The following is a 26,144-nucleotide window of genomic DNA, read 5'->3' on the forward strand; positions in this document are numbered from 1 at the left end:
TCCTTGCTCAGTGGGGAGCCTGCTTCTCTCTGGCTGCCCCTTCCCCTGCTGTGCTCGCTCTTGCTCTCTCTCTCTCTTTTTCTGACAAAATCTTTTAAACAACAAAAATAATAAAGTAAATAAATTAAAGATGGCATTTATAATGGTATCATAATGAACCAAATGGTGACTCTAGTTATTAATAGTAAATTGAGGCAGAGGCTCTGGTTTCGTGGAAGAGGCCAGCAGGGCTGGGGGTTTGAGCGAGGCCACAGGGCCAAGGCCGGGTGTACAAGGCATGAGGGTTAGTGCCTTTGAGACCAGGACTCTGTGTCTCTTTACTCACACCCCCTGCCTATGGGGGCAGGAGACACCCAGGAGGGCCAGGCTGAGCTTGCGTAATCCGCACTGCTCCTGGGGGCTGACAGAGGTGAGAGAAGAGAGCAGGGTGCGGCGGTGGGGGGACCACCCAAGCACCCTGGATTTGGGCAGGGTTGCCTCCTGGAGGAGGCTGGGATGTCAAGGGCCGAGGCGGGAGTGAGCGGAAGAGCTGAGCCCCTCTGTGGGACTCTGGAGGAGAGAGCCTGGTGGCCTCCAGTGTGGCCGTCTCCGGGGCCCCCGGGCCCAGCTAGGAGGGTCCAGTGGAGGGGGAGGCGGCCGGGCCGTGGGTTCCCTGCCGCGACCCGCCCTCACTCGTACCTCTTGTGTTTTGATAGAGAAGTGGGACGCCTTCATAAAGGAAACCGAGGACATCAACACGCTCCGGGAGTGCGTGCAGATCCTGTTTAACAGCAGATATGGTGAGTGGGCGGTGCGGCCCGCTGCGTGGCCTCGGCAGTGTGTTGAGCATCTCATTACGTGGCAATCACTCGTGTTCCCTAACATGACAGCAGGAGCCATATGCTGGCACCCATTCACCGGCCGCGCTCATGTCATCTCCTGTCTGGGTAGGGGGTGGTTCTGTCAATATTGCCCTTCCAGACTTTTCCAGGGGGCGGAACTGATGGCAGAGCCCCAACTCGACTCACCTGTGGGATGCGGCGGGGTGGGCAGGGGGGACCCTGCAGGGAAGACCTGGGAGAGTGGCCGGCGGCCCCACGTGCTGCATGTTCCCCACAGACTGCGCCCAGAGCCCTGGCCTTGGTGCTGGGCCCTCTGCCTGATGTGCCCTTTGCGTGTTTGTGGAGTAGACTCCCACTTGTTCCTCGAGACTCAGGCTGGGCCAGGAGGGGTCCCCAGAGCCCTGATGGGCTCCTTTTTGCTGCACATCCTGCATTTGATGCGCCTTGTCTGTGTCTGTTCCCCGGGGTGGGGGGGCAGGACTGCGCCGGCCCCTCTGTGGGTCCCCGGCACCCAGGATCGCGCAGGGCCCAGAACGCATGTCAGCCCTCTCTGCACATGGGGGGTGGGGGGAGCACTGGGGCAGGTGTGTCCTCCACGTGGTCCCGCTTTGTGCCGCGCTGCGTGGAATGTGAAGCCACCGTTGGCTAGAAGGCAGGGGTAGGACCAGGTGGCCTATAAGACCGTCCTGCTCTGGGTGCTCGGACACCACTCGCCCGCACCCCCGCCGTGCGCTCCCACACCTGTCCCTCTCGTCTCCCTGGCAGGCCTTGCTCACTCGGCCTTTATGGGGCTCCCCCTGTAAGCTCCCAGCAGGCGATGGCCATGGTGTAGCCCTTGTCTGGGTGGGTGGCTCTCAGTACGGGGACATGACACACGTCCCCATGGATCCCCTGGTGTCACCCACCACCCCCCGAATGGTGCCACCCCGCTGTGGGGAAGTCCCTCTGCCCATGGGGCCAAGGGAGGGCAGGGACGGTCGCCACCCAGGCCCGCAGACAGAGAGGAGGGCAGGGACCCTAGGAGCTTCCTAAACACACAAGGTCCAGGAGGAGCACTGCACTGGGAGTCCACAGCCACTTGCCCCAGGCGACCAGGAGGAGTTGGCCGCCTCCCTCTCTAACCTTGGCCTTCTCACCTGAAGCAAAAGGGACAGGGTGGGGCTTTACCCTCTTCTCTCTCCTCCTGTCTTTCTCTCCTCTCTCTCCGTCTTCCTCCCTCCCCTCCTGCCTCGCTAAAGGAAAACCCTCTCTCTAATACTTCTGACACCCGAAGAGGGGGTTTTCCACAGCAAGCAGTGCTCCCTCTGGGTGTCCTACAGTTCAATCCTGACACTGACCACTGGCAGCGACGCAGAGCCCGCAGGTTAAGGGCTCAGTCCCACAAGACGGCCCCGCAATTAGGGGTGGGGTCCCCAGGGCACCCGCACTTCTGTCCAACGTGGCTCCACATCCACCGTTCCCATGACCTCCCCTCAGGTTCGGACAGTCCGCTGTAAGGGCAGCTAGAACTCGGAAACACTGTATCTGTCTTTACCTGTTTATTATAAAGGGTACAGATGAGCAGCAAGGTGACGAGGCACATAGAGTGAGGTCCACAAGGGTCTCGAGAGCAGCAGCTTCTGTCCTGGTGGAGTTTGGGGGTGCACCCTCCTGGCACATGGATTCACCAACCCGGAAGCTCTCTGAAGCCCACATTTTGAGTTTTTACAGAGGTCCCATTAAGTAGGCAGGATTGATTAAAACCTCGCCCCCTGGGGCACCTGGGTGGCTCAGTTGGTTAAGCGACTGCCTTCGGCTCAGGTCATGATCCTGGAGTCCCGGGATCGAGTCCCGCATTGGGCTCCCTGCTCGGCGGGGAGTCTGCTTCTCCCTCTGACCCTCCCCCCTCTCATGCTCTCTGTCTCTCATTCTCTCTCTCTCAAATAAATAAATAAAATCTTAAAAACAAAAACAAAAACAAAAAAACATCGCCCCCTGGTGATTAGCTCAATCTCGGCCCCTCTCCCCTCCTGGGGGTGGGGTGGGGGGAGGATCGAAAGTGCCAACCCTCTGATCACGTAGTTGGTTGCCCTGGCAACCGGTCCCCATCCTGAGGGTGCTGGGGGCCTGCCCCTCGTTATCATAAACTCGGGTGGGTTGAAGGGTTTATTAGGAAAAATAGGACTCTGTCGTCAGCGCTGTCACTCAAGGAAATTACCGGGGGTTTGGGAGCTCTCGAGCCAGGAACCAGAGCTGAGGACCACATGACTTCTTGGGTCACCTGTCACACTTGCCCCTTCCCCTCTTTTCTCTTCTCATGCATTTACTGGTTCGCTCACTTACCAGTCACGCATTTTCAGCTCCCCCCACCCAACCTTGTGCCAGGCGCTGAGGCCCACGCTGGTCTCAAGGTGCTTCGGCAGGTGCCTGAAGATGTGTCTCCAGGTGTTTTCAGCAGCGTGCAGTGGGACGAGACAGTGTACAGTAATACGCGGGGGTGGGGGCCCTCGGAAAGACAGGACAGCTCAGAAAAGGGTGAGGTCTCCACAGGCTTGAGGAATCAGGGGTGGCTTCATGGAGGAGGTGCCCTTTGATCCACACTGGGGCTTTGGCAGCCTGCACCTTCTGGGGTGGGGTGGGGCTGAGCAGGGCTCTAGAGGCCTGGTGAGGAGTCTGGGATAGCCTGAGCACCTTTGATAACCTTGCTGTGGTCTCTCTGGCCGACCCACTCCTCCCCTTCTCCTCCCCTACAGGCAGGTGCGAGCTGGATGGGCAGTAGGGGGAGGGGATCTGGGGAGGGCTGGCTCCGACTGCCTTGGGAGCGTTCTGCCTCAGCCAAGTTGGCATGGCAGCCGCCAGGCTTCCTGCCTATTGTGTACTCTGGATGTTTCCAGAAAGCTGAGCCTTTTGTGGATGCCAGCACTTGGCCTCGCCGCGTCCAAACCCAAGGAGGAGCACTGGGCTTGGAGTGCCTGAGGCCTTGCCCCTTCTCAGGCCAGAGCTCCGTCTGAGCTTCCCCTGCAGCTGCCCTGGGGAGAAGGAAGCTCCCCAGGAGGACTGGGGACGTCCCTGGGGGTGAGGACCTTGTGTGGCAGCCTGACGCATCCCGCAGACCCTGGACGAACGGATCCTGCTCCTGGGTCTGCCCTTCCAGCCACCAGCTCTGGGTGAAGTGGGCCAGCAATGGGGCTGGGGGTGCAGCGGGGGAAAAAATAAAACGGAGAAGAAATGGGGGGGATCCTGGGAGATGGTTGAGTCTCTATGAGGGACGGAGGCTCCTGCCTGGTGGCTGCAGCCTCCCCCTCTCAGGGGCCAGAGGCTGGAGGCCAGGGGGGGGTCACCTTCTGTCTGCTGGGTGTCCTCGTGGCTGAAGAGACAGGCCCAGCCAATGACATGAACCCGAGTGGAGACAAATGCACAGAGACTTGCCGAAGCCATCCTCACTGGCTGGGGCTTGGGGTGGGGGGTTGGGGAAAGAAATGGTTTGACAGCTGTTGAGATTTCGAGGGTTTAATTTGACAACGAGCTAAGTGTGGCTTCACAGTAGGATCTGGCTGCCAAAGCCGCCGACGCAGACCTGGCCTGCATCAACAGAAAAACAGTTCTTGATGGCGCGCCAGGGAGGGCCCCAGGCAGCCCTGCCGCGTCCCGGCCAGGGTGTGGCCGCAGGGGAGGCCAGCTCGGGGCTGGCACCTGTTGGGACACAGGCAAAGCCCCGGCAGAGGAACAGGGCCAGGATGGGGAGGGGCCTGAGGAAGCGCCTGGGGACGCGGGACCCTTGGGGAAGTTTGGAGGGACGAGGCAGGAGGGAAGTGGACCACCAGCCCTGCTCAGGTCTCCTGAGACCTCCCAGGCCCTGGGAGAACCGGGGACCCAAGAAAGTACCATCCAGCACATAGTAGGTGCTCAAGAAGTACTTGGTACCTGAATGAGTGGGAACTTGGAGGTGCGATGGAAGTGAATAGTTAAGGTGGCCCAAGACCGAACCCAAGGGTCTGGAAGGAAGAAAGGAACAAGTCACCATTTCCTAAGCCCGGATTCTGTCTACATTGCTGTTGGCAAAGTTGTCTGTGTCTCGTTTCTGTCCTTGATGAGTGAGAAGAATGTCAGCTGCCTCCCTGGAGGAAAGAGCACATCTGGGGGGCTGGAGGAGTCCTGCCGAGAAGCTTCCTTCAGCCATTCATTCGCTCATAGAGTGCAGGGAGCAGCTAGCCTATGTCCCATCCTGTGTAGATCCCAGCCGTGGAGCAGTGACCACTCCCTGCTCCCTTGGAGCTGACGTTCCAGACAGTGAACCAGCGTACAGACGAATATGTTTATAGTGTCAGGTCACAGTAAATGGGGGATGGAAAACAGAGCAGGATGTGTCATGGGGAGATGGAGGGGGCTGTTGGCTGATGAGGTGACATTGGAGGGGACACTTGAATGGGGAAAGGGAGGAAGGGAAGTGAATGGTGATCTGGGAGAAGAGCCAGTAGCCAGAAAAGCATGTGCAAAGGCCCTGGGGCAGGTGTTGTGTCTGGCCTGTTAGGGAAGCAACAAGGAGGCTGGAAAGACAGCAGTGAAAGCAGGGACATCAGGTCAGAGGTGATGGGTCCCGGTCACGTGGGGCCTCGTAAGCCCAGGTAGGACTTTAGCTGTCGCTGAGGGGGATGGGAACCCATAGGCAGTTTTCAAGAGGAAGCACCATGTGCAGGGGAGGGGGGCGGGGGAAGGTCATGGTGACGGCGGCCCTGGGGCCCCCGCATGTCCTGCCGCTTCCGTCCCATGCTCAGCCTTGCCGTTGCCCTTCCAGCGGAAGCCCTGGGCCTGGACCACATGGTCCCCGTCCCCTACAGGAAGATTGCCTGCGACCCAGAGGCTGTGGAGATTGTGGGCATCCCAGACAAGATCCCCTTCAAGCGCCCCTGCACCTACGGGGTCCCCAAGCTGAAGCGGATCCTGGAGGAGCGACACAGCATCCACTTCATCATTAAGAGGTACAGGGTGGGGTGTGGGGCCTGGGCTCGGGGTGCCAGGGTGTCCGGGCTGGGCAGGGGACCACAGCAGGCATGAAGGGGGGTGATGATGGTGCAGGGCTGGAATGAATGGGTTCAGACTCGGCCAAGAGAACAGGCGGGCCTGGGAGAGGGGTCGGGCTCCTTAACCACGCAGCTGTGCAGGCCCCCCCTTCCTGGCCTCTTCTGAGGCCTGAACGGGAAATGGAGGCACCATGCCTGGCCCGTGCGTGCCCTCCGTCAGGTCTTAATAAGAGACATTTTCCTCCCCCTAAAGAAGACCTGAGGCCTTTGAACTTACCTGCCATTAGAGGGGAGCTCAGGTGGGGCTGCCTGGCCTCTCCCCCCTGCACACCCCACATCTGGCTACCCTACCTGCTGGTGGCTGGACCGCCCTCCCTGTCCTCCCAGGCAGCCGGCTTCCCTGGCCCAGGTGTGGGTGGGTGGGAGAAGGCAGAACACGATGCACTCCATATCAGCAGCCCCCCAGGGTTGGTGGGGGGGAGGAGGGGGCTGCTACTGCCCATCCCCTAGCCTCGGCTCCCGACTCCAGTGGGGACTTTGCCCTCACAGCTGGTTGGACTCACCACCCAGTAAGCATCAGGGTCTGCAGGCAATGCTCAGACTTCCCGGGATGCTTCCTCCTAAATGGTTAGAGACGGAGGGGTGGCCAGAGGCTGTGGCGTCCAGCCCCCTGCCTCCAGGCAACACTGTGCTGGCCACTTCCCAGGCATCTGTCCAGGAGCTCTGTGAGGGTGCGCTCCCAGCGTCTGCTCACGTGCGAGCTTGTTAGACTAAAGACAGGGACTGAGGGCAAGGACTGTGTTGGGCTCATCGCTGAACCCCCAGCGCCTAGTACGTAGTAGTAATAGACACCCAGTGTGTATGTGTGGAATGAATGAATGAATAGATACTTGCCCAGGGGTGCAAGGAGGCTGGGCGTGGGCAGGGGCCTGGGATCCACTCTGAGAGCACAGAGCTGTTCTTGAGTGGTGGGAAGGACCTCTGCAGGGTTGCTGGAGGCCAGAGCAGGGCTGCGGAGGTTGGGAGGTGGGCAGCAAGCCCTGGAGGTGGGGAGACTTGGGAGGAGGCCTGGCATGGGCCGGGCTGGCCTGCTGGGCGGAGGGAGAGAGGCGGCTGCATTTGGGGTGGATTCTGAGCTTGGCCGGGTTTGCCAGTGGCTGGGATGTGGGGGTGTGGAGGGGAGCACGGAGGCCAGGATCACCCCATGTGTCTGAGTGTATGATTGGGGGAAGCAGGGGTGGGGTGGGGAGTTCACGTGGGGTATGCTAACTTGGGGGTGCTCAGGAGATGGAATTTTTGGAGACCACATTGAGAAGTCAGAAGCTCCAGAGAGAGATCTGTGTCAGAGATTAAAAAAAAAAACCTGAGAGTTGTCAGCACGGGCCAGGGAGGGCTCGCCAGGGAGGATACAGAGGTGAGAAAGGGGGTCCCCACTGAGAGGAGGAGGAGACTCACCTGCTCCCTTGTGGCAGTGGGACCGCATCTGCCCTCACAACCCTGACTGGGGGCCACTTGACAAATCATTCTGGAGGTGAATTGAAATCAATCGTCAGGCAGTGCCTCCTGTTGTCTAGCTCAAATCTCTCTTGCTGCTGCCTAAGTCTGTTAGGCAGACGGGGGGCTAGGTAAGAAGAAAGCTGCAGGGACACCCCAGTGTCCCTGTGTGTGCCTGACCATGGGATTTGGGTCCTCACCGTGGCTGACCTTGATCTCCCTCAGTCTAAACCGTAGCTTATTTAAATCTTCCCTAGTATTTGCTGCGTGCCTCGCACAGGCCCAGCCCTTCACTGGGCTCTACTGGGAACTTCACAGACTGCAGGCAGGCGTCCCCACCTGTCCCCAGAGGCCACTACCAGTCATGGGGGCGGGAGGGGCTCACTCCTGTGATGAGTCCAGGGTATCAGAGGACAACGGATTTCTAGATGTTGAGTCAGTGTCATCTGAGCGCCAAGCCTGCGGGGCTTCCTGGAGGAGGTAGCTTTGGCATCAGGCAGATTGGGCCTAAAGTCACTCGCAGCATAACCTTGAATAGCGCCTCTCTTCTGAGCCTATTCCCTCATTTGTAAAAGTAAGGACACTGATGCATTCACACCCCCCCCCCGATTTTTCTCAGCATAAAATGAGGAGGCAGACATAACACACCTGACACATAGTAGATGCTCAATAAACACCGTCCTTTTCCTTGACCTCCCCTCTCCCTCGTGTATAAAGGAGTGGTGAAGTGCGTCAGTGCTGATAGCCTGAGTTTGAGCCCTGGCCCTGCCTTTCGCAGCTGTGTGTCCTTGGGCGAGTTACTTAACTGCTCTGTGCCTCACTTTCGCCCTCTGTAAAATGGGGCTAGTGGTTGTCCATGCCTCACACCGCGGATGGGAGACGAGAGGACTGGATGTGAGCAGCATGCACAGAACAGCGGCTACTCCGTTCAGAGTCCTCCGGACATTTGCCACTGGTATCCAGCCCAGCCTGGTCAGCGGAGCATTCGAGATTGTCCTGGCAGAAATGAGTCGGGAGAAAGGGCTTAGGAGCAGCCAGCGGGTGGAGTCTCTGCCGCGGCCCAAGTGTCTGCGGGGTGGGGGGAGGCTAAGGGGAGAAGCCACTTGGTGAGGCCTACGGGTCTTGTTATCGGTGGTAGGCGGGCTCCCCGGCCTCCAAAACCCCAGTTCCCACCAGGACACCAGCCCCCCAGCGAGAGGATCCAAGTTTCCACCTGCAGGGCAGACACGTAGGTTCCACCTGAGGCAGGACTTAGCAGGGAAAGAGTGTCTGGAGGGGATCCTAGAAGTCTGGGATGTGTTCAGAAGATGGACAGCAAGCCCGGTCAGCGCCCGTCAAGCGGGCCTCCCAGGCCAGGCAGCCCGTGAGGGCATCTGTCACAGGCCCGGAGCCACATCCGACCTCCCTGTCATCTGCCTGCCAGTCCCACCCAGGAAACCAGGCAGGCCCCATGCTGTCTCGAGCCCCTGCCCCTCGGGCTTGCTGATAAATAGGTAACATTGTTGGTGATAAAACCAGAGTCGAGGCTGACAGCTTCCCCGTCCCCAGGTGGGGCTGAGGAAGCAGGTCTCAGAAAGTCGGTTTTCCCCAGAGTCGCTCCTGTGACTGCTTCTCAGCCTCGTGGGCCCCAGATAAACATGGGCCCCCAGGAGCAGCGGGGGAGCCAAACTCTGCCTCCCACACTTGAGCCTCTGTTTGAATTTTCCGCTGGGCCCGCCTTGGGCATCATTTGGTTCTTGGGTCCAGGCTGGTCTGGGGGGGCCCGCAGAGCCTGTATGCCAGCTACTGGCAGCTCCCCAACCCTCTGGGTACCATCAAGGTGGGGTGGGAGGGCTGGGATGGAACAGAAAGAACACCAGCCCCCCCCCGGAGGTGGAGGGGTGGGTGACCCCAGCTTCCTCGCCGACCTTCCCTCTGCCCTCCTGTTCCTGGCCCAGACTTCCAGGCTGAGCAGGGTGATGCCGGGGTCCCAAATGGCCGCAGGCCCCCAGCCACTCCTCCTCCAGTCCGTGGTCTGCGTGGTGGCCTGTCCGTGAGCCTGGGGGGCCCCCGGGCCTGCATTGCCCTCACGCCAGTCTCTCCTCTCTCCCCAGGATGTTTGATGAGCGAATTTTCACAGGTATGTGTGGGGACCAGCTAGTCCATCCTGAAGCTGCCGAGCACGGGGCCCCGGGCCGGGGAGGGAGCCTGGGTACGGCGTCCACCTCCGGGGTAGACACAGCCCCCAGCTCCCAGGTGCAGACAGCCCCTCGGGAATAGTAAAGCTAACATGCGCTGAACACCAGCGGGTGTCAGGTGCTCTTCTAAGCTGTTAGCATATTCAGTTTTACTTTAATTTCACATTGAACATTCCCATGAAGTGGGTTCTGCTCTTTTCCCTGAAGCCCAGCTGGTCAGCAGTGAGGTCTGGCCGCAAACCTAGGGCGCAGGGGTGCCAACCAGTGGGCAGCACGCCTCCCAGGAGGGAGAATCGGGCTCTGCCTGGTGCAGCAAAGGGAGCACAGATCTTGGGGTGCGACAGAGCTGGGTCCTGGTTCCGGCCCTCCTTCCCACCAGCTTTGTGACCTTGGCCAGGATCCTATGGGCCTCAGTTTCCACATCTGTGAAATGGGGGCGGGTAATAAGAAGGATCTTCCTCTGAGTTCTTGAGATAATTATATGAGAGAACGGTTTTGTAGTCCGGCCTTGGGGGCCACTTGGCCTCTTTCCCAAGGGCGCCCTCAGCGTTAATAGTGAACGTGAGGCCAGGACAGTTATTTCTGGCTGCTCCTTCCTCCTGCAATCCTCCCAGATGCCTGGCGTCCTCTGGCATCGGGGCCTACGTTCCTTCTCTACCCAAGACCCATTCTGGCTTGGCAGAGCCCAGACCATATGCAAGGGGTGCCGCCAAGAACCTCGCACAGGTCACTGCCCAGGTGCCCCACAGTCAGGCAGGAGGCTAGAGGGCCTTGGCCCTGATCTGCCCCCACCTCTCCGCCCAGGGAACAAGTTTACCAAAGACCCCACGAAGCTGGAGCCAGCCAGCCCGCCAGAGGATACTTCTACAGAGATCTCCCGTGCGTCTGTCCTCGACCTGCCCGGGACTGCTCGGTAAGGCCCCACGCCAGCTCCTGGCCCACTGCCTCCCCGACTCTGGTCTGGTGGTGTTACCTGCGGGTGGGCGGGGGGGAGCAAGGCCTGGGGCTGGCCAGAGGATGCCGTGCCCAGTGGCTCCTGACACCCACACACACACACACACCTTTGTGTCCTCACCCCACTGTGGGTCAGGGAGAATCCGAAGGGACAGAGGAGAACAGAGACTCTGCCGATTTTTTTCCACCTGGAGAGCTCTTGTGCCCGCTCAGGATCCAGCCAGAGGTTGCCTGGTCTCTCGGAAGCCTTCCCTGGCACCCAGACTAGGTCAGGCATTTGTCCTGCGTGTCTACAAGGCCCTGCCCTCAGCTCATGGCCTGGTCACCACCGTCCACAGTGCCCCCCACCTAGGCTCTGGGCCCCTGGCGGCCAGGGATGGCTCGTTCATTCCAGAACCACCATGTCCAGCCCAGGCCTCCCCCACAGTGCTCTGTGAATTCACTGAATCATCCATCCAGGGGCCCTGCCCACTTTTGCTTCCCAGACCTCTATACCCTCTCCAGGCTGGTAGTCCCTCAGCTCTCAATCCCCCCAGCAAGCCCTGATGGAACCTCACTGTACTAAGTTGTGGGGCTCCCATACTGGCCCGAGCCAGGCCTCGGGAGCTCCCAACTGGTAGGGAAGGTGGACGCCCAGACCGTTCACCTCAGGGTAGGGAGCAGCATCTTGGCTAGGGTGGCAGGTGATTGCTGTCCTGGGGGACCCTGCACTGGACCTCTCTCCCGTAGGGAGGACTGCCCTGTGGGGATGGGAGTGAATGTGGTCGGGGGTGTGGAGTTGGCAGGCACCGTGGGCTTCTGCCGGAGGGGAGAGCTAGGGCTGATGCCGTGTCGTTTCTTGGCCTCCTTCCTTCCCACAGGTCAGACAAGAATGGTGTCTCTGAAGACTGTGGGCCAGGTGAGGAGGAGCAGGACCCCGCTGTGTGTGTCCTGGGGTGAGAGGGTGTCCACCAGCACCCCCCTGTCTCCCCTCCCAGCAGCCTTGGGGAGGAAGGAGGCAAGCTCAGCCCATGAGCCTGGAATACTAATGAGCTACCCTGCCCATCCCTGCCCCCCACCCCCCAGGCCTCAGAGCATGCTGGGAGCTCACTGGGAGGCTGGAGGGGCTGGTGGGATGTGGGTGGCATTATGGGGAGTCGGGAGACCTGGCTTCCGGCATCACCACTGTTTCCCAGTGTGTCCGTGGCAAGTGACTTCCCTCTGTGGGCCTCCGTAACCAGGCCTATAAATTGGAGATACCAGGACGGGACTCAGGGCCTGCATGGTGACCCTCCGCTCTTGGGCTGGGCAGGAGCTTGAGGCCGGCATGACTGTTCCCAGGGCATTACTAACTAGGCACAGACGTAAGAATGTTCTAGAATGGTTTGCTTTGTCCAGCAAAGCTCAGGCCCACACCTAACTAGATCCCTCATTCCCTCCTCGCAGGAACTTCTGGGGAGCTGAGTGGGCTGAGGCCCATTAAAATTGAGCCAGAGGATCTAGATATTATTCAGGTCACCGTCCCAGGTAAGGGACAGGTGTCTGAAGGGCTGCCCTGCTGCCCCACATGAACCTCCAGGAATCAAGCAGCTCACGCTCCTGGACTGGCCAGAAGCACCGTGTCCCCTCCTGGGCTATCCCCTCTGTCTCCTGAGGGCCAAGAAGGGGTCTCCAGGCCACTGTTTCTCTAGTTTTGGTTCCATATACCCCTCCAATGGGGTATATGGCATGCACTTTCTGCAGCCGGGTCTCCCCTCTACGCTGGCAAGCCCGTCTCTCGGCTCCGGTCTTCCTAAAGATGCCCCCCCACCCAGGCCTTCCCGCTCAGGCCTGGCTCCCCTGGGATTTATAAGGCAGGAGGGAGGAGAAGAAAAGGTATGGGGATAGGAGGGTCTGAGTTTGACTCCAGACTTAGAAGCCCCTGAGCCTCTGTCTCCACATCTGTGAAAAAGAGGGTGTATGTGGTCTCTGGAGGCTCAATGTGGGGTTCCCCCGCCTCAGGCCCCCGCCTGGCCTCTAGCACAATTGGTCACTAAAGCTGTCCTCCCAGAGTTCCAGGGCATGGCTTCCTTTAAGGGTCCTGCTCTGCGGGCATGTGGGGCTGGGGGTCCTGGAGGGACCGTGACAGTGTGGGACAAGCAGAAGATGCTCTTGTCCTTTTGTCTCCAGACCCTTCACCCACCTCTGAGGAGATGACAGACTCAATGCCTGGGCATCTGCCCTCAGAAGATTCTGGTTACGGGATGGAGATGCTGACTGGTAAGAAATGGGCTGGGAACCCACCTCCCTGGGGCGTAACGGGGAGAAGGATGGGCCAAGAAGCCCCCCAGAGGAAACCCAGTGTGTGCCTGACTCCCTGTGCGGGGTAGGTTCCTCTCTGGAAACCTGAAGTCGGCCTTGGTTTATATTAAGTCTGGCTTCTACATCTTTCCCACGAGCCCCCGTGTGAATTAACTTGTTCATTTGTTCAACAACTATTTACTGAGCACCTACTATGTACCAGGAGGTCCTGTGCGAGGTGCTGGGGACAGAGCAGTGTACTAAACACACCAAGGTGCCTGTGTTCCCAGTGCAGCGAGACAGAGAGTAAGCAAATCACTAGGTAAAATAGAAAGTTAGAGGGTGGTAAGTGCACTGGGGGCGCACAAAGCCAGAAGGGGGAGGTGTGAGGGGCAGGGGTGCAGTGGTTATTACAGGACTTGGGTGGTCAGGGAGGACCTCACTGAGAAAGTGACTTTGGAGCAAAGACCTTAAGGAGGGGGGAGCCATTGGGTGTCAGGAAAGAGCTTTCCAGGTGGCGGGAATAGAATGTGCCAAGGCCCTGAGGTGGGTTATGCCTAGCATGTCCAAGGAGAAGCAAGGCGGCCTGGGTGTCTGGCGCAGAGTGAGGTGGGGAGGTAGGTGATGGTGTGGGTTGTGCAGGGCACATATGTCAAAGGAAAGAGTGGACGCTTTGACTCTGAGGAGACAGAAACCTCCTCATGGAGGGTGGTTGGAGCTAACGAGGGACATTCTAACAGTGTTTACTCTGACCATGGGGTTGAGGATAAACTGCAGGGGAATGAGGACAAAGACAGAAACAGACTATTGTAAATCCTAGCCAAGAGGACTGGTCCAGCAGGTAGATAGCAGCAAGGGGGTGGGGGGTGGGGGGGTGGGCTCCATAGGTTTTGTGTTTTTACCTTCATTTTGGAAATGTTCAAAAACATGCAAAATTGAAAACAGTAGTTTAATGAATCTCGTGCACCCACCTCCCATCTCCAACCATTATCAACAGATGTTCTGTATTTATTATAGATAATGAAAGCAAGAATTACTATAGGTAAAGTTTTTTATTTTTTTTTTAAAGATTATTTATTTGAGGGGTGCCTGGGTGGCTCAGTCATGAAGCGTCTGCCTTTGGCTCAGGTCATGATCTGAGGATCCTAGGATCGAGCCCCACGTTGGGAAGCCTGCTTCTCCCTCTCCCACTTCCCCCCGCTTGTGTTGCCTCTCTCTTTCTCTGTCAAATAAATAAATAAAATCTTTTAAAAAAAAGATTATTTGAGAGAGAGAGTGCGAACAAGAGTGCGGGCAGGAGCAGAGGGAGACGGAGGGAGAGGATCCCAAGCAGACTCCATGCTGAGCGAACAGCCCAGGACGGGGCTCAATCCCAGGACCCTGAGATCCTGATCTAAACCAAAAATCAAGAGTTGGACACTCAACTGATTGAGCCACCCAGGTGCCCCTAGGTGAAGTTTTTTAGAAGTTGGTTATCACAAAGACAAATAGCATATTAAGTATAGGACACAAGGTTCACAGGCTAGAAAATGATGTTAGTACTCAAATAATTAAACTTTGGAAAGCTTTGTAATACAAGATGCAGGGCCAGGCCACGAAACATGAAGAAGGGGACTGGACTGTCTTTTGTGTGTTTCCCGTGTGTGTGATATCTGGTGTGGGCTTGATTGGGAGTGGAAGGCAGGGGTGCCGGAAGGATACCATGCAAAAGCGTATAGCAGGTGGCACTTAAATGACCCGCGCAGGGGCACCCGGCTGGCTCACTTAGTGGAGCGTGCGACTCTTGATCTCGGGATCATGAGTTCGAGCCCCACATGGGGCATAGAGATTACTTGAAAACAGTAAAATTAAATAAACAGGGCAAAGAGGTCTCAGAAAGAGAACGTTCAGCGTGAAAAGCAACTGCAGAAAGATATGGATGACACAGCATTTTATGTAAGTTTGGAAACATTGTTTCAAAATTCCAAAAAAAACAGTGTTGTTTAATGTTTTATTAAAAAATCAGGTTCAAAAATGACAAAATGCTAACATACTCATTCCGGCTGGTGGGTACACGGGTGTTTATTATAATATTCTTCTGCGTGCTTTGCTGCACTTGAGAAATTCCCCCCCAACCCCGACCAAAAATAGACACATGACTGGAAAAACAAGGTTTCCTGCAGGCCCAGGTGGGTGGTGCCGTGTTCATTGGCGACAGAATTAAAGCAGAACATCTCTGCTCCTCGTCTGCATCTGTCTTCTCTGTCAGGGAGAATGGGTCTGGAAACAGGAGAGCGGGAAGAGGACCCGGGAGTCCCGCTCGGTGGGGCAATACGCAGGGTCTGCAGAGCTGCTGGGGGGGCCTCTCAGGCTCCAGCTTCTGAGGAGTCAGATCCCAGGCAGATAATCCCAAAGATCCCCGGTCCACAGCACTGGAGCAGGGTCATGGGGGACAGAAGATGACCGGCCATGGAAAACAGACTTCCAGGCGGTTTGTCCAAACCACAGACAGGTCAAGCACATGCCCGTCCCAGGCTCGGTTCTGGAGCCCATTTCCATACGGATGACTGAACCATGAGAAGGGACCCAGTGTGGGCTCATTGATGAGTCGGCTCATGGGACACCAGGATCTGGGGCCAACGGCGGGCCAGCTGGGGAAGCGGGGTGGCATGGGGACCCCAGCCTCCTCCTGGGGGAGCTTTCCCACGGTGTCCTGGGGGCTCGGTCCTTCCTCTCGTATTTATCAGTCAGGCAAAGGTAGTTCAGGCGGTAAGATTACGCAGTTGGCAGGTGCCTTGGGACAGGATGGGCAGTGTCCCCGGGAATGACGTTCCCCGTGGCCTTCAGAGACCAGAACGCTGGGCTGGAACCCACAGGAAAAACTCCCAGCCCAAGGACACATGTCACACGGGTGGTGTTCCCCAGGGAACAGACCCCAAGCTGGTGTTTAATGGGCGGGGGATTATTAGGGGCTGCCCTTGGGCTCAGCAGTTAAGTAAAAAAGGGGGTGGGAGCGTGGGGGGCCGGGAGGGAGGTGGAGGCATGATGCGGCCCCACTGACAGCCTCTGCTGGCCCCATGAGAAGCTCTGCGGCCAGAATGGCCCCTTGGCATTGTTCCAAGTTGGCCTGGGCTATCCTCAATCAGTCGTGGGACGGGAGTCGCCCCTGGGAGGGGACCCGAGTGGTACATCCCAGTGTCCACCGCAGCTCGGATGGATGATCGCATGCAAAAAAAGAGACAGCAAGCAACACAAACACGTGCAGCCTCAAGGAAACGAAAAGGGGACATCTCTTCTGCACCCCTTAATCTGGCGGAACCTTTGTTGAGCATGTTGGGAAATGGGTGCCCCTCTGGTGCCGGTAAGGATGCAGCTTGCCAAGTTGCTTTCTCAGGAAATTGGTCAGCTTGACGAGCTGTCAAAATGAGCACCCCCTGGGGGTTCCTGGGGTCCGGTCCTAGGAAATGATCTGAAACACGGACAGTGTCTTCCGCACGGGGCTGTTCGTGGCCGTGTTACTGGTAAAGAAAGAACTGGAAAGAGCCGGCCCACCTGGCGGGGACCTGTTGGTGGCATCCTCCTGATGGACTGTTAGTAGCCACCAAAAATAAGCAGCGAGGGGAGAGCACAGAAGGGACAAGGCTGCTCTGTTTGCAACTGTTGAAAACATAATCACTGGTTAAACAAACAAGAAAGAAACCGCTGGAACAGTAGCTATGCGAGGTTAAGTGGTGTTATCTTTTTCATTTCCTCAGCCAGTTGGGATGGGCTTTTAATACCTTGGTCGTGAAGAAAGACTATTCTGGATGGGCTGGGCAGGACCAGACTTGACAACAGTCTCTGGAGAAACTGGGGGTTGGGGGGGGCATTCAGGTGACCCGCAGCTCAGGATGAGCTGACAGAGGAGCCTGGCCCCCAAGGTCGCAGGGTACCAGGCTGTGGTCACAGTGCTGTTAGAGGAGATCGTGGGTATCCATCTCCGTCTGGACCCCAGGGGGCTGGGCGGCCATGGGCCAATGGGCCTATTGGAATGGCTTCTCCTCTTTGGCGTGACAGAGGGTGGGAACCTGAGGTCCAGCCGGGCCAGTCCACCTGCCCAGGGGCACCCAGCCTTGGGCTGGAGCTCAGGTTTGCTGACTGCCTGTCCGAGGTGCCTTTCCAAGCACCCCACTCAAAACCAACGAAGTTGGAAGATTCTGAGGCCCTCAGGACCACCGTGGTTTCGAACGGGGTGTGTGTGTGTCCATGCGTCCCTGTGCGTGTGCTTTTTCTGCTGACACGTATGCATGATAAAATAAATGATGCAGAGTTCTGTGCCCCGGACAGAGTTCTGCGCCCCCTCCTCGGGTCCTTCGTATGTCCTTTTTCTGCATGTGTGGCTATGATTTTGTACAGGTTGTCCCTCCCTCCCTTACCTGGTGCCTTGGACATCTCTAGAGTGCTGGGATAGTTGGCGTGTCCTTGATCATATCTGGAGGGTGTTGCCAGTTATTCTCAGTTGAAAGGGGGGCACAGTGAGCCAGTTGCAGGGGGCTCATTCAGGGTAAATAGCCCAGCCCCCAACACCTGGGTGGAGTATCTGGTGAGTTCCCCACGTTTGGAATTGGGGACTCCAAAGCAGACGGGTCACAGCCCCCCAGGAGTGGCCCCAGCCCAACAGAAGCCCCTCCTTGGTGGGGCCGAGGATACCTGGATTCGTTGCACGGCGGGGGCGGGTCCTCTCCTGCCCGGGCTCCGGATGGATCTTGGCTCCTTGTTGCTACTCCCAGAATGATGGCACATGGCCAGCTCATGGCAGGGACAGACTCCCTGGCCAGGTCTCCCCCCTCGTGTCCCTCCAGGCCACCTTGTAACCTTAATTAGTGCTCCAGGTGTGACACTTGGGTGGTTCCCTTCCCCTGGGACTGACCATTACCTGACCCCTTGTCACAGGTCCCTGCCCAGGAAAAGTCTCTGGTGGCCCTGCGGGTCCCACCAGACTCCTCTCTCCCTGACTGACCCCCCCCTTCATCTGGAAATGGCAAAAATGCAGTGGATTAGCAGGACCTTCCAGAAGCTGGCTGTGGATGGGGCTCTGCTTGCTTGCCTGGGAGGAGATCGAGGCACACCAACATGGGGTGGGAGGTGGGACAGGGACAGTGTAGGAGTGTCACCAGATCCGTTACCGCTGCGGACAGCTGAGCCAGGGGACATGAGAGCCACGTAAACCACGTGACCCAGGTCGGCAGCCGAGTAGGGAGGGAGCTGAGATAGTGATCTTCCAAATGGCCCTACGTCGATGGCTGAGAGATGTTTCCAGGCAGTTCTGCTTCTCCCAGCTTGCTGGGGCTGCTACTGCAGCCAGAGGAAAGTCTTCAAGCCAAGGCAGGAGGGCCTAGCATCCACTGCCCACAGTGAGCCCATTTCCCTGAGGAAGGTTGAGGCCTGAAGCCCAGGGCTGGCCCTCAACCTTTTCAAGTCGGCTGAGCATAGGGGCAACCCTCCAGAATCTTGCAGCGCCTTCCACGCTGAGCCCCAAGCCTCAGGCTTGTCTGGTGATCCCAGGTGCAGGCTCACCTTTCCCTCCATCCTGAGCGAATTTGGACTCCTGGCAGCTCTCCCGGGACCAGCCCCTTTCCTTCCAGCTCACCATTCCCGCCTGGGGACAGGGGACCGTGCCCTGGTCTCCCTTGTCCCCACATGCTCCCTCCGGGAGCCGGCGGGAGAGCAGATGGACGCTGGCCTGGAGTCTGGCAGACCTGGGCTCCACCAGTTCCGCTGCTCTCCAGCTTGGCTGCACGTCGTGGGCCAACACAGGCCCTTGGAGGCTTAGTCCTGCGTGTGAAAGCACCTGGCACCACAGCGCCCACCAGCTTCCCAAATTACAGCCTCCTCCCGCTTGTTACAAGTACTGACCAGCCCTTGATGCCTTCCTGGCTCCACCCCTGGTAATGAAGGGGTGCTGCTGAGGGAGGCCCTGCAGCATGGCTGTCCCCAACCCTGCACCCCAGTCCCGGTGTCCGTGCGCACCTACTTCCTCCTCCTCCAGTCAGAACCTCCGTTTGCCACCGCCCCCCATGCTGCTCCTCCCTCCCTGCCTGTGTCCTTCTCCCCTACTGCTTTTCCTAGACTCTCATCTCCAGCCCAGGTGCTCCCCTCCTCTCCACGCCCCCCCCCCAGGCCAGCAGGGTCCCCCACCCCCATACAGCTTCTGCACTCCCCTTCGCAGTTGACGCGCCACATCCTGGCTATCTGGGGACAAGGCTGGGTCTGTTGCTGTGAGCTTAGGCGAGGATCAGTGCCATCTCATCAGAGAGCCCCGTGGACCACCTGACCTGGGGTAGCTCCACGCCCCCCCACCTGCCCTCCCCTTACCCGACCACCTTTCTTCACGGCATCCCTGCTGACTGGCCTTCTGTGTTCGAGCTGGTGTCACAGCAGAGGACAGGGCTTTGTCTTGTCCCTGCATGTCCTAGTGCCTCGAGCAGAGCCTAGCACCCGGAAAGAAGGACCGACCAACGTGGGTCTGGTCTCCAGACAGTGCGAACTGAATGTGCTCCGATACCTGGCTCTGAACTTGGCCTTCTTGTGTGAGGACAAGGGTGGGGTGCCTGTACAGGATCGAGGTCCCTGATCCCATTCGGGGGGTCGCTATGCTCTGCTCCAGAGTCAGCCTGCTGCACCCCCCTTGTCTGGCCTGACGTTCCTGGGGAGATGGTGCTTGTGGCTTCCTGGCACCCTCTCTTCTCTTTCAGAGAAAGGCCCCAGCGAGGACCCACGGCCCGAGGAGAGGCCCGTAGAGGGTGAGGCGCTGTCCACCTCCCACCTTTCAGCCCGTCACCCCATCTCTCCTACCCTCCCCCGCCTTTCCTCTCCCTATTGGTTCTCTCCACCCCATCTCTCCCCAACACCCCGTTTGGAGGTGGGAGTCCTGGGAGGAGGCTTATAGACCTGTCTTCTAGAACTAGGAGGTACCTGATCAGAGGCACAAGCAGGTCTTTCTGGTAAGGGAAGTGCAGAGCATTCTCTGTCTTTGTTTTTATACATACCCTGCTTCTTTCACAAAGGTTTTAAGTCTGGAGTCTGAGCAAGTAGTATTGAAGCCAGGAAGCACAAAATTGGCTTTGTGTCCAGCAGACCTGCTCATTCTCAGGAACACCCCTCATTCTCTTCCTGCTGAGTGAGAGTTGTGCAGGATGAGAGATCAAAGTGGGGATGGGTCTGTTTCCTCTTGGGAGTATCTGCCCCTGGAATGGAATGTGAGTGGGTGTGTGAGGAGAGAAGGGTCTTTGCCCTAAACCCAGCCTGACCTGGGGTGGGGGTAGAAAAGTCCACTGCCACCTGGTGGCAGCGTACTCAGTTTGCTGGCCTAACACTCACCCACTAGCTAAGTCACTTCCTGAGCTGGTCTAGAATGACACACGCTTCGAAAGATCTGTGGTCGTTCTTAGGCTGCAAAGTCTTCCGAATTGTCATTCAGGCCCAGCGATACCTTAGACCTGATTTTAGAAGCAGACATTTTGAGTTCAGGAAATGCGGACCCGTCTGGGGGTGCCATTTCTGAGGAAATAGGTTAGCTGCTACCCCCACCACCCCAGCCTCCCCCCATTTCAAGGTCCCAATGCAGATGGGCCAAGAATGATGCCGGCAGAGCTGGGACATGAGCTGAGAAGCGGGGTGCTGCTGGCCCTGGGGAGGCCCAACAGGCTGCCTTTTGCCTTCCAGACAGCCACGGTGACGTGATCCGGCCCCTGCGGAAGCAGGTCGAGCTTCTCTTCAACACGCGATACGGTGAGCCAGGAGCCAGCCGGGGCCCCGGGCAGCTCGCCCTCTCTCTAGCTGCCCTGCTTGCAGAGGGACGTGGGGCCCCTGCTGCTCCCTGCTCTGACATGAGGCAGGGAGGGGACGGAGGGGCCAGGGCCCACTGGGAAGGGGATGGGGACACCCAGGGAACCCCCCCCCCCAGCACCGTGGCCCCCGTTGCCTTCTCCATCACCTGCCCGCTCCCGGTCGGCCTTGGCCTCAGGTTGGAGAGCCCGCTCTGTCCACTGCCAGAACCGCTCCTCCGTCCTCATGGACACCCTCATTCTGGGTCCTCGGGAGGACACACACACAGCAAGACCTTTCCTACTCAAGAGTCCAGGAAAGAGGATGGGGCAGGGCCAGGAGGCAGGGGAGGCTGTTCTTTTATGAGGCCCCAGTGGTTTGCCAGGCACTGGCCAGGGGCTTCACGCAAGTTCTTCCATCTCACAAAACCCCTGTGTCCTTGTACCCATTTGACAGATGAGGAGACATGAGGCTTGGGGAAATGATATGGCTTGTCCGAGTGTGAGGGGTAGTGCCCGGCCTGGGCCTCCGACCTGTCCCATTCCCAAGGCATGGGGTTGGGCCACCCAGAGTTTGGGGTTATGTATGGATAACGGGGGGCTCTCTGGAAGTCCTTTCTGGCAGCCCAGGGATAGCGGGCTTGGGCGGAGCCAAAACCAGGTCTCACCAGCCATCGGTGGTTTCTTGTGCACTGCCTGGGTACGAGGGTTTGGGGGTCCCACTGACTCGGGTTCGCATCCCCCAGCTCTGGGGCTCCGCTACCTGAGTCCCGTCCCCCTCTGAGCTCCTGGTCTCTTATCTGCAGACTGGGGTCACGGTACCCACCTCTCAGGAGGGTTGGGGGGTCAACTAAGCACTGACTCTCGAGAGAGCCCTGGCACGTGCACCGCCCCCCCGGCCCTGCACAGACGCGGGAGGCTAGAGCCGGGGCTCATGGCCCCATAGCTGGATGGCCCTACAGCAGCCGTGTTTCTGCAGCCAAGGCCATTGGCATCTCGGAGCCCGTCAAGGTGCCCTACTCCAAGTTCCTGATGTACCCAGAGGAGCTGTTTGTGGTGGGGCTGCCTGAAGGCATCTCCCTCCGCAGGCCCAACTGCTTCGGGATCGCCAAGCTCCGGAAGATCCTGGAGGCCAGCAACAGCATCCAGTTTGTCATCAAGAGGTAAGGCTTGGCCGCGTCCACAGGGGGCCCCTCCAGGCTGACCCGGCTCCTGGGAGTGGTGCCAGAGTGCCATCTTCGTCTTCAGATCGGGGCAGGCTTTTTTGTTGTTTGGACACAGTGGGGCGTTAGATAAAGTTTGGCCACAGTTGGGCAGGCGGGAGGTTGCTCAGACCCTGCCCGGGCCTGTGAAACCCGAAGCAACCCGCCTGTTTGTCACCATGTGCAGTGGGAATCTGCCCGCCGGCTTCCTTTCCTGGACCGTTCTGCACATTCTCTGGGCGTGTGTTGGTATCCTGGACCGGGGGCATCGGGGCGCTGCTGAGGGCAGTGGCCCATTATCCCAGGGTTGGAAAATATGGTGGTGGCAGGTCCTTTCTGTTTCCCTGGGCATCTCGTTTTTGTCTTCGAGGGCCCAGTGGAGCTCCGCATATCCAGCCTGTGAGCCCAGCTCAGACATACAGTCCCTGTGGAAAAGATGGAGGCAGCTATTGATTTAAGGTGGGGGGGGCGGGTCTGGGGTGACCTGTTTGTTGCTACTGTGTGATACTATTATGTCAATTTAGGCTTGGTTTGCTTGAAAGTGACAAGAAGGAGGAGAGTCCTAAGGGTTTGCTCCCGCTAGGGGAGTAGATGGCCCCCAAACTGGAAAATTCATGACATCCTTCATGGCGGGTGATGGGGCGTGGGGCAGGGCGCTCTCCCCCGGGGGCCTGGTTTGCACCAGGAGGAACAAGGAAGGGGGTACTCCAAGAGACCCAAATAATGCACATATGGTTCCTTCCTTCGGCACATACATCTGAGTGCCAACTGCGGGCCAGCCTGTGAGAAGCAGCTCATGCCGAGGTCTGCCCTCGAGTTGGCCAGTCTCGTTGACTAAAACTACCATCTAATGTCAGGTAGAGATAAATGCTAGAACCTAGGGTCTGGGGGCAGAGAGGGACAGGAGGAACCTATATGAGGAAGCGAGGCATGCCGATATCTGGTGGCATTCAGGCAGAGGGAAGAGCAGGTGCAAAGGCCCTGGGGCAGGGGCATGCTTGTGTGTTTGAAGACCAGTGACACGCCAGTGTGGCTGCACACGGTGAGCGAGGGAAGGGTGGTAAAGCCTAGGAGGGAGCAGGGGCCAGATCATGCATGGTCCTGGCCTGGCTTAAAGAGTTCTGATTTTATGTTACAATGAATGAGAACTCACTGGAACATCCCGAGGAGACTATGACATGATCTGGTCTTTATTTTTTTTCCTCCAGCTGTGAGGTACAAGGGGACCTCGGGGCTGTGGGCAGGCACAGAAGCAGGGACCAGCAAGAAGGCTTTGCTCTGGCCCCGGGGACAGGGTGGTGGCAGGTGGAAAACGGGACTCACCCCCTGCTCAGGGGAGAGGGTGGGGTGGGGACAGGACGTCGGGAGCTGAATGTCCTGAATGTCCTGATTCAGGAGGGACGTGTCACAGGGGGGCCGCCTGCCACATCCATCCTCCAGACGGAGAACCAGAAGCATTTGGGCGACTCAGCAGGGGGAGCCAAGTTTCACGGCACGTCCTCACGAGCTGACCTTTCTCATTGTTCAGTGCAGACACAGCTTCTCAATCTCCTGTGCTCACGAGCATTTTCTCACGCTGCTTTATACTTAGAAAGGGAGGCAGGTTAGCCCGGTGGCTCTCTGTCAGACTTGAAGACCAGCTCCTGGGTCTGAGTCCGGACCTCCCGCTCCTCCCCATGACCTTGGGCAGCTTGCTCCAGGTTGTTAAACAGGAAGCACTGTACCACTTCCCAGAGTGGCAGTGGAAGTCAAGGCTCAGCGAAGGGCTGGCGCACTCAGTACTCAATCGAGATGGGTTTTTTTTTTTTTTCTAATGTCAGGTTTATTGGAGTTCAATGACAGTCAGCAAAATTCACCGTTTTTAGTTGTATACCCCTTTGAACTTTGGCAAGCTCATATGTCATATAACCACCACCACCATCAAGATACGGGACAGTCCTATCACCCCGAAACCTTCCCTTGTGTCCCTTTGTGGGCCACCCTAGCTCTTGGCGACCGCCGACATATCTTTTGTCATCGTTTTGCCTTTTCCAGAACATCCTACAAGTACAGTGATTCGGTGGCTGCCTTTTGAGTTGGCTCCTTTCACTTAGCTTTTGAGATTCATTCATGTGGTTGCCTGGATTTGGATTTCGTGTCTTTAAAAACATATCCGTTTTAAAAAGTAAGTTTAACTGATTCCAGTTTCCTGAAAGCCAAGCAAAGACTAGGACTCACGTAGGAGAGCGCGATGAGCTTTGCCAGGCGCAGCATTTGGGGGTGGCCTTGCTGGGTGATTCTGAGAGATCGAGCCCTTAGTATATTTATTTTGTTGTTTCTCATTTTAAAAATCAGCAGAAAAAAAAAAAAATAAAAATCAGAAAATACTGTTGGGTATATTAAGCATAAAAGAGCCACTTGTCATTGATCTTACTTTAGAGAAGGGTGCCTTTGGTGGGGGGGGGGGTGATGTAAATGTTCTGGAATGAGGTAGAAGTACAGCTGTATCAATGATTTCGTGAACATACTAAAAACCACAGATTGGCATACTTTGAAAGTGAATTTTATGGCATGTAAGTTCCATCTCAGTAGAGCATCCATATTTATCTTCTGTGTATTTGTGTGTACGTGCATCTGGGTCTGCTGGAGTTGCCATAACATAACATGACACGTGGGGGGGCGGCTGACAGCAGAAATTTATTTCTCACCGTTCTGGAGGCTCGAAGTCCAAGGTCAAGGTGCTGGCAGGTTTGGTTTCTCCCGAGGCCTGTCCCCTTCACCGTGCCTCCAAGTCACCTTTTCTCCGTGTGCACACATCCCTGGTGTCTCTTTCCATGTGACCTAATCTCTTCTTATAAGGGCACCAGGCAGGGGATGAGGGCCCCCCCTGATGTCCTCATTGAAATTTAACCACCTCTTTAAAGACTCCTTCAAATACAGTCACGGGGCGCCTGGGTGGCTCAGTCATTAAGCGTCTGCCTTCAGCTCAGGTCATGATCCCAGGGTCCTGGGATCGAGTCCCGCATCGGGCTCCCTGCTCTGCGGGGAGCCTGCTTCTCCCTCTCCCACTCCCCCTGCTTGTGTTCCCTCTCTTGCTGTGTCTCTCTCTGTCAAATAAATAAATAAAATCTTTAAAAAAAAAAATACAGTCACATTCCAAGGTACTGGGGGGTCAGGGCTTTAACATATGAAATTTGAAGGGGACACAGTTCAGCCCATAAAAACAGAGAGTTGACCCTTGAACAATACGGGGGTTAGGAGTGCCGACCCTCCCCTGAGCCCCTGTGCAGTTGAAAATTCATGTATAACTTTTGACTCCCCAAAAACCTAGCTACTTAGATCTGAAACGAATGTAACACTGTGTGTCCACTATAAGCAGATAAGGGGCGCCTGGGTGGCTCAGTTGGTTAAGCATCTGCCTTTGGTTCAGGTCATGATCTCGGGGTCCTGGGATCGAGCCCCCCATCAGGCTACACGCTTGATGGGGCATCTACTTGAGATTCTCCCTCTCCCTCTGCCCCTCCCCCCTAAAATAAATAAATCTTTAAGAAAGAAAAAAAACCCCATAACTACTAATAGCCTACTGTTGACCAAAAGTCCTACCGATAGCATAAACAGGTGATTACCATGTATTTTATGTTATATGTATAATATACTGCATTATTACAATAAAGTAAGCTACAAAAATGAAAACATAAAGAGAAAATATAAAGAGGAGAAAACGAATTTACAGTACTGTGTTGAAGAAAACGTGCATGTAAGTGGACCCATGCAGTTCGAACCCGTGTTGTTCAAGGGTTAGCTGCGTGTTTATATATATGAGAGACCACCTGCAGGAGACATCACTCACTGATTGTCACTCTTTCTGCTTGCACCTGACCTCCACGTCCTTCTAAACATATTCTTCTATACCTTCTTCTGGGCAGAGGGTCCCTTGCTTTCATCCAATTCTCCAAAATTAAGAAACCCTTTGGAAATTGAAAATCATGGGTGGATTCACACAGACAGGAGACCGCTACCCAGGGAAGTCGAGGTGGAAGGTTCTGGTTCATGTAGTGCTACAGGGCGTTCCGGTACTGACCACCCGGCATTAGCAGACCCCAGCTGCAAGTTCAGGGGTCCCTAGGCCACCTACACTTCTGAGCAAATGGCTCAAAATCCAGGGCTCCCCATGGCTCCCCGGGGCTCAATAATTAGCTAGAAAACCTCACAGAACTCAGGAAAGTGCTATGTTACAATTACAGTTTTTTATCAAGGATACTAATCAAGACCAGCCAAATAGAGAGACACGAAAGCCAAGGCCCCCATGATCTCAGGACATGTCACCCTCCAGCACCGAGCTTCAGTGCCCACGATTTTTATTGGGATTCGTGCTTGACTGGGTCATGGGCTGTGTGATTGAGCTCCATCTGCAGCCCCCTCCCCTCCCTAGAAATCAGGAGGGTGGGCGGGTATCAGGTGGCTCGAAGCCCCA

The 26,144-nt window shown here is 57.0% G+C and overlaps 1 protein-coding gene across 4 annotated transcripts in view; it reads left to right on the forward strand.

The window, feature by feature from the left end:
- Nucleotides 1-26,144, forward strand: part of GTF2IRD1 (GTF2I repeat domain containing 1) — a 102,565-nt gene that overhangs the window by 43,452 nt on the left and 32,969 nt on the right. For 3 of the 4 annotated variants that reach the window (XM_034988683.1, XM_034988685.1, XM_034988687.1), the window contains exons 8-17: nucleotides 696-779; nucleotides 5,596-5,779; nucleotides 9,409-9,434; nucleotides 10,297-10,405; nucleotides 11,307-11,344; nucleotides 11,872-11,952; nucleotides 12,595-12,684; nucleotides 19,419-19,466; nucleotides 20,389-20,454; nucleotides 21,469-21,652. In XM_034988683.1, the coding sequence (XP_034844574.1) occupies nucleotides 696-779; nucleotides 5,596-5,779; nucleotides 9,409-9,434; nucleotides 10,297-10,405; nucleotides 11,307-11,344; nucleotides 11,872-11,952; nucleotides 12,595-12,684; nucleotides 19,419-19,466; nucleotides 20,389-20,454; nucleotides 21,469-21,652 (910 nt within the window). The remainder of the gene's footprint in view (nucleotides 1-695; nucleotides 780-5,595; nucleotides 5,780-9,408; nucleotides 9,435-10,296; nucleotides 10,406-11,306; nucleotides 11,345-11,871; nucleotides 11,953-12,594; nucleotides 12,685-19,418; nucleotides 19,467-20,388; nucleotides 20,455-21,468; nucleotides 21,653-26,144) is intronic. The other variant, XM_034988684.1, reaches the window with a different exon arrangement.

Source organism: Mirounga leonina, unplaced genomic scaffold (genome assembly GCF_011800145.1).
Source record: "Mirounga leonina isolate KUSES-001 unplaced genomic scaffold, KU_Mleo_1.0 Mir_454, whole genome shotgun sequence".
Lineage (NCBI taxonomy): Eukaryota > Metazoa > Chordata > Mammalia > Carnivora > Phocidae > Mirounga > Mirounga leonina.